This window comes from Lactuca serriola, chromosome 4 (genome assembly GCF_051521515.1).
Source record: "Lactuca serriola cultivar US96UC23 chromosome 4, Lser_US96UC23_V15, whole genome shotgun sequence".
Lineage (NCBI taxonomy): Eukaryota > Viridiplantae > Streptophyta > Magnoliopsida > Asterales > Asteraceae > Lactuca > Lactuca serriola.
In genome coordinates, this window is record NC_136411.1 from 260,771,613 (window position 1) to 260,779,911 (window position 8,299).

The 8,299-nt window shown below is 30.7% G+C and overlaps 1 protein-coding gene across 1 annotated transcript; it reads right to left on the minus strand.

Annotated features, from left to right (window-relative positions):
- Window positions 1-1,618: 1,618 nt before the first annotated feature.
- Window positions 1,619-5,136, minus strand: LOC145096979 (UV-B-induced protein At3g17800, chloroplastic-like). The gene is made up of 3 exons (XM_079034404.1): window positions 4,887-5,136; window positions 2,611-2,909; window positions 1,619-2,513 (listed from the first exon to the last, which is right to left on the minus strand). Exons 1-3 carry the CDS (start codon window positions 5,001-5,003, stop codon window positions 1,751-1,753), a joined length of 1,179 nt encoding a protein of 392 aa, XP_078890530.1. The 5' UTR covers window positions 5,004-5,136; the 3' UTR covers window positions 1,619-1,750.
- Window positions 5,137-8,299: the final 3,163 nt, after the last annotated feature.

The following is an 8,299-nucleotide window of genomic DNA, read 5'->3' on the forward strand; positions in this document are numbered from 1 at the left end:
TTGAACTTTTCTTGATGTTTTGTTTTAGTTATTATACTTTGTTTAAGCTACTATTGGTCATTGAACTTTTTTATTTATTTTATTTTAGTCACTCTATATTTTATTATCATTTATAGAAAATATTTATTAAAAAAAAACTATAATTTCTTTTCCATTTCTCCACAACTAAACTTGTAACATCAATTATTTTAGAGTAAATTATATGGATAATCATTGTAATTTAGGGTAGCATGCATGTTTAATGTTTTCAATTGCTTTATACAACCATAACCTTTGTGCATTAAAGGAAGATTGACTCTCGTGATTTGGGCTTTTGGAAGAAGTATATTTGTTAGTGTTTTCAATTATTCATATGTACTAAGATATTTTCTGTTTTGGGGGTGCATTTCTACCAAAGATAAGAGTGATGGGTGAATAATAGCAAAATAGTCTCTTTTTTTTTTTAACTCATTAGGAGTGTTAGAGTTAAAAAAGCTAAGGACTAAACGTGCACCATATCCTAAATCACAACGATTATTTGTATAATTTACTTTAAATAATTGATGTAACAAGCTTAGTTATGGAGAAAATGAAAAAACAGTAAGTTTTTTTTTTATTTTTTATAAATGATAATAAAAAAATAGAGTGGCCAAAATGAAAAAAAATAAATAAATAAACAAATTCAGTGACCAATGGTAGCTTAAACAAAATATAATGACTAAATTAAAACATCCATAAAAGTTCAATAACAAATTATAACCTTGACAACATTGTTCGATGTTACACACATGTTATCTCCTGTTAGAATGACCAAAATGAACAAAATAAACAAGGTCAATGATATCCAGAAAAGTTCAGTGACTAAATTTGTTTACGTATTTATATGTATGTTTAAGTATTTTGTATTTTTTAAGTTCTACGTATTTATATGTATTTTTATGTATTTATGTATTTTTTAAAGTTTTTTATATAAATGTTTATGTATTTTAAATGTATAACTGTATTATATTCTTTGTTTATCAATCACAGGGCTTCTTGGAAACTTGGACAAAGGAGGGTAGAGTAGAAAGAATATGGGGACAAAGAAGTAAGGGGGAGACGATGAACATATGAAAAAGAAAGTGAAAATGCATTGATGTAATCGATTCAAACAACACGCCATGAATCTTTTTCTAATGCTAATTTCAAAATTAGAGAAGATTACGTGCTAATTTCTCGTTGAATAAATTGAAATTATAGAGTTGTTCCTTATATAATCCGTCGTAATATTTGGTATTTCACTTTTAAAAATTTCTAGACTTAGAAGATGCCACGTGGCATAAATGGGACTCTTTTATTAGAACGTAAATATTTGAAGCTTATGCGGTAACCATTATAACTTCATTTGATTGTTGATTAAAACATCGATAAATCATCTACCTATGATTCTTTTAAATGCAAATCACAAAAATTAAAAAAACATTTTATCCAGAAAAAGAAACAAGACCAGAGATGAATGGATGAAATTATAATATTCTACGAAGCTGTCTGTGATCTAAAACCCTTGATTTGAAGTTAGTCCAGGTGTAAGTAAAGGCAAACAACCATTACTATCCGCACTAACCCAAACAAATGTTACGATCTTAAATCACACGAAGGATTAATCACGAAATATGTTCAATCAAAACAAAAAAAATAAATAAAGATCCCAAATCAACACTATAGTCACTAAAGTAGAGTTTATATATACAATCTAATTTAATTATCATGACAACCACTTTCAAATAAAACATTAATTTGCCACGAAATGATACCTAGTGTCCACGTAACTCTCCACGTCCCACAAGAACGACCCAAAAGTCACAGCCTCCAAAACCAACCGCTTCAACCCACCAAAACTTATTTTAATCACCTCATCTTTAGAAGAATCCACCGCCCCATCCGCCGTCACCACAACCTCCGGCCTACCAAACAACGCCTCCGTATGTTTCTCAATAATACTCACCGCCTCTTTCGACCTAATCGTCGCATACCTTTGTAAACTCTCCCCATCAAACGACATCACATAGTTTCTCAACCGAGACGCTTTCACCTGCCCAAAACTGCCCGAGTTTGGAACTTCCACTTCCGGGTGGACATTAGGCACCCAAGGGGCAGAGTCTCCGGTGTTATCGGGCAGGACTTTTGTGGTTTTTTCAAGCTGGAAACGTTGGTCGACCCGTTTGAGGAAGTACCCGTACATTACGGATGCGGCATAGACTTGTCCGACTCTGAGTTTGCTTATTTCGGCTACGGAAGTGGAATCGGAGACACGGTTTCCGAGGATGAGAGATAAGTGGTTTTGGATCATTTCTAGGGCTTCGGGGGAATGAATGAGTTCGAGTTTTTCGTCTTGTGTGGGCCATGAGTCGATTGTCTTGAATGGTGTGGAGGGTTTTGGGGTTACGGATGGAATTAAGGAGATTTTCGCGTCCATGAATTTTTGTACGACTAATGCGTATAGAATCTCTTCGAGAGTTTTTCGCCTTTCATTTGCTTTCACCTCTGCAATTCTCCTACAAAAGTTTTCATTATAAATATACACAAAAATCATATTAGTGAATGCCCTATTCATAGACATAATAATTTTTAAAATAGGTTTAGTCTACTCACTTGTACAGGACAAGATCGGTGGTTGGGGCGGAAGGTTCTTCAGTTTGTTTCTGAGAATCGCGATCAGTTTGAAGCTGTTCGAGCTGCTGTTCAACTGCTGCAGGAACGAGGTGAGGGTGGCTGATGAGAATTTGTGATAGGAACTGTCCGATTGGGGATTCCAGCTCAAGTGGGGCAATTGGCGCATCAGATCCAGCAGAATCAGAAGATAATGAGGCCTTTATTGCAATTCTCTTCTTTTGACTTTGAAAAGATGCGCTTTTTAGTCCTGATCTGGGATGTGAAAATGAAAGGAACCCCTGCTTACCCAACAAAACAAAGTAAATTTCAGTTAGAACACATGCCCAAATATAGCATTGTATTTTAGGTTTTTCTCATCAAGACATACTGCTTTAAATAATCTACCCAAGGATAATAGTAAAAATTGTTATGAATGGATTATATAGTTGTACAAATAAATTTAAGCAAAAGTCATTTTCAAAGGGATCTTTTGAAGAACAGAGTAACCATGGGTTTGGGTTTGGTTTTGGTTTTGCAAGTTTCAGCCAGATTAGAAAGAATCAATCAGACTCCATCAGACTTCTTATCAATGCCATTAGAGCCAAAAGTAGACCTTACACAGTTTGTCAAAAAGAAAATCTTTGGGTGCTTTTGGTTGTGGAAAACTGTTTTCATTTTCCAAGAAAATGTTTTTAGAAAGCAGAGTTGCGTTTTTATTTTTAGTTTTCAATGAAAATTTTAGAAAACGCATTTTGTTGAACCGGTGGAGTTTTCATTTTCCATCTTAGAAATTTAGAAAACTTTGGAAAACTGTAAAAATCATTTTTCTAATTTGCATACAATTTAGAAAAATGAAATTTTTCATTTTCTTAAAAAACTTTGGAAAACTACATGAACCAAACGAGTTTTCAAAATTTTCGTTTTTCTTGAAAAATTTTCCTGGAAAACTGAAAATTTTTCTTGGAAAATTGTTTTCATTTTCCAAGAAATATTTTCAGAAAATGGAGTTGAGTTTTTATTTTCAGTTTTCAATGAAAATTTTAGAAAAGGCGTTTGATTGAAACCAGTGGAGTTTCTAAATCATATACGATTTGGAAAAATGAAAATTTTCATTTTCTTAGAAAACTTTGAAAAACTGAACGAACCAAACACTATTTTCAAAATTTCCGCTTTTCTTGGAAAATTTTCCTGCAAAACTGGAAAGTTTTGCAGGAGCAAACGCACCCTTAGGGTGCGTTTGGTTGTGGAAAACTGTTTTCATTTTCTATGCAAATATTTTCAGAAAATAGGGTTGAGTTTTCATTTTCAATTTTCAATGAAAACGCGTTTGTTTGGAACGCCTGGAGTTTTCATTTTCCATCTTAGAAATTTAGAAAACTTTGGAAAACTGTAAAAATCACTTTTCTAATTTACATACAATTTGAAAAACTGAAAATTTTCATTTTCTTAGAAAACTTTGGAAAATTGAACGAACCAACCGCATTTTCCAAATTTTCGTTTTTCTTGGAAAATTTTCTTAGAAAACTAGAAAATTTTCCACAACCAGACGCACCCTTAACTTTTCTTTGAGAATATGCAGGAAGGTTCTACCTATGAACAAAATGGAGCTATGTACTCTACACCAATAACCCCAATAATCACTTTTCAGATAACCAAAAGATTACATAGGCAAGATAATGATCTGCATATGCCAATTTGTAAACTAGTTTTATTGGATTTGTAACCCTTTGTTATGTTGTAACATCAATAAATATGATTCAAACTAACTTCAACTTATGCTGCATATATACACAAACCATCCTCATGCTGAAATCAAATTCAGTATTTGATCGTTTTTCTCTTCTATCAGCCAATCAAGGTTCATGATTCAAACAATATAAACTGAAAATTACTTCTAAACCTAAGAATAGTCCAAATCCATCTTCCCCCCCCCCCCCCCCCTTCTTGATTTTTTTTCTCAAGTCTTCTTGAAAAGAAGCAAAATTGAAATTGGTATTTTCATTTAGAACTCCAAAAACTATTTTACAATTCCATCGAAGATATATTATTCTAAGACCGACATAATTCTCATCAATTTTGATTTTCAGAAGTAAATCATTTCCAATTCCAACTTAAAAATCGAAACTTGATCATAAACTTGAGATATATGGACTATATAGTATCTTGATATCCTCAAACAAATCCACAGAAATCAAAAGATAAGATCAATACAGAGACTAATTAAATCACATAAAATTTCAATTTCTCTGATTAAAAGAAGTAGCATAATGATATACCTTATTCGAAACAGTAGCAAAAGCGATAGATCCCGTGCGGGAACGACGAATATCGGATTTAGTCGACGGTCTAATACAGGTACCGAAAGAAGTTCGAAGAGCAGTTGCTGTTTCCATATCCAATCGATTAACAGAAACCCTAAATACCTCAATTAGCTCCAAGGACAAGGAAATTGTAAGCGTTCGAAAGAGAGGGTAGGTAGCGACAAATTGACAATTACAAACCCAAAGGATAATCGAGCGACGAGATAATGAATTATTTGCAGGAGGAAACTATTATTTATACTGATCATATAAAAATGTTTTTATTGAATTTTCACTCCGACCCCTTAGTTATTATGTATTTACATTCAAGTCCTGTTGATATTACAAATTTCTTTCTGTCATTATAATCAAATAACTAAAATTGAAGTTTAGTAAAATTTAACAATTGTATATTAATAATATGCATGTAGTCGTTGAATAAGATTAGGAGTTAGAGGATCTTTTTTTTCAGGTAAATAATGTTAATAAAATAATAATCAATTAATTACTAATAATAATAAGTATAATTAATAAAAATATAAAGTATAGGACAAATAGTCATTTAACAGAAATAGTAAAACAAACATGTGCTAACTTGAAGAATCAAAAATATATAAAGCTTTAAAAATTACCCCAAAATGAAACTTTTTAAACCTAGTAAAAATTACAAAATATCATAAAGCCTTCAAAAAAACCATAAAAGTAACTTGAAAGTTTTTAAAAATAACAATATATCGGTCGGATTGAGAACCAAAGAAAAAATGGTTCAATTAGCATCAGTTTTATTTCTTTTTATGGATCGGAATGAACGGGTTGGTTTTACAAAAACTCGGTTAACCAGTTAAAATGAACAAAAATATATTGAAGATAAACATTTTGCATAACAAAATTTTATGGTCTTTTCATATCTATTTACACATCTCTAATAAAAACACATGGTGATATTATGAAGTTTTTTAATGTATTTTTACACATCTCTAATAAAAACACATGGTAATATTATGAAGTTTTTTAATGTATTTTTATTCATCTAAAACTATTGGGTATTATATTTTATTTTTCTTTGATGTGTATGGATTGATGTAAAAATTATGTTATATGTTTTTGTAATGTAGGAGTGATTCTAGAAACCGAGTTGATTCGACGGTTGAACCGGTTAAATCGAAAATTGGTCATAATACATTAAAAATTTATTTTTAAAACATTGATAATTCGTAGTTATTTTCATTCCATCAATTAAGATGTGTACACATTTGAGCACATCATGCAGACTTTTGACCCTATCTATACATCAAATTCATTTCATTTGTGATGAAAATTTTATAATATACATATTACATATATAATATAATATAATTAAAGATGTTTTTTTGTTGCAAGTTAAATTTGTTATGTATATCGAAAATCATCACAAGAAACATTTATTCTTCTATCATAGAGCAAACAAATATTTAAAATGATAAAGTATATCATTTATCAGTCCACGTGGGAGATCAATCATGGAAAGTAATAATATTTTGGGGCATACCAAACTTTTAACCCTAGATATTTTATGTAATATATCAACCATAAGGATTTCATCGCAAAATGAAGCAACTAGTTTATGTAGCCATTGTTTTGGAGAAAGTTTAACACGATGATTAATTATTGTATGATATTTCGGATACTTGCTTATGAAAAACATTAATTTTAAAATCTTGGATCACAAACGGACAAACCTACCAATGCACATAGATTAGTAAATCGATATCTGTGAGAAACTAAACTACATGTTGGTGATAATTCAAGGACTAAATATGTACTTTACCAAAAGAGAAATTGAAATAAATTAATGGTCAAATAACAGCCATGCCATTCACATTTTAATTTAGGAATTCCTCGTAAGAAAAATATAAATATATATAAATATTTTCAATTCCTAAGTTGTTATAAAAATACAATGTGTTTATATTAAGGTTTTTATATTTAATTATCAATAATTATTTTAAGATATTTTGTAAGATTTACTAAGTTTTTTTTTAAAAAGCAAATCTTCACTTCTATAAATTATATTTTATGTTATTAACAAAAAGATATATCTCATTAATTAAATAAAAAAATGACATGAATTAACACAACGTGCGTATACAATGAGAAAAAAAATGCAATGGCCTTCGACAAAACTAGCAGCCAAAATAACACAGCTTTGCATGTGCTGTCTTAAACAAGGATTCAATACCTTAACCAAAAATATTTTAAAGAGTAATCATTTTTCAGTAATATAAAAATTATTTAGCTTAGAAGAAATAATAATCAATCAACGTTTTCATGCAATTTGCCTAAAACTAAACAGATTTTCTTCATATTATCAATAATCTTGGACAAGTTATGCAAAAGGAACAAAAGTATCTTAGAATTGAGGCTACATAACGAGGTACGCGTCCTAGTTTGAACGGGACGTTTGGTTTCGTGGCTCATATGGCATCTTGAAAGTTCTAGTGTCGTCTAAGGTTTTGTGGTGAGTATTTCTTTGACCATCTTCTCTACTTATATCAACCCCAATATAACTACCAATTATTTCTTTAAATTCTTTTTATCTAGAATATAATACATTTTATTTTCCCATGATTCTCAATTAACATTGATAGAGGATACAAATACATAATATGCAACCCAATCGACAACAAATACGGTATTGGGGCCGAGTCTAATGGGCCAATTTTATACACAAGTGATATGCCGTGTGAATACGAGTTCGAATATATGAATATTCGAAATAGTAATATCATATTCATACACATACCAATTGTAAACTAATAATAATATAGAGAGAGAAAACAGTAGTGATTATATTGTTAAAAATGGCTAAGATTTGATGGAAAACCGTTAATACAAAGAAAGACAAATAAGACTATAAATAGGAAAACTATCTAGGTATAATGAGACTAATGGATTAAACATAAGTCCTAATATAAAAAAGCCTAAAATATATGTTAACATGTTCCATCAAACTCACAATGCAGTGGAAACAAGCATTGAGTGTTTGTCTTCAAAGAAACGAAAACGAGAAGCTAAGTGTGTCTTAGCAAACGTTCATATCTGCAAGCAACCAAACAATTTTCATTCTAGTAGTGTCGAACATTTTTCATCTAAACAGCAATACCAAATAATCTTCAAGAGAAGCAGTTGAACCATATAACCTGCACGAAAACATCCAAAGCCAAACAATATGCACGAAATACCAAACAATCTTCAAAAGAAGCAGTGGAACCAAATAACATGCACAAAAACATCCAAAATCAAACAATATGCATGAAAGCAGCCAAAACCTAACAATTTGCAAGAAAGCAGCCAAAATCAAACAATTTGCATGAGAGCAGCCAAAAACTAAACAATCTGCATGAGAACAG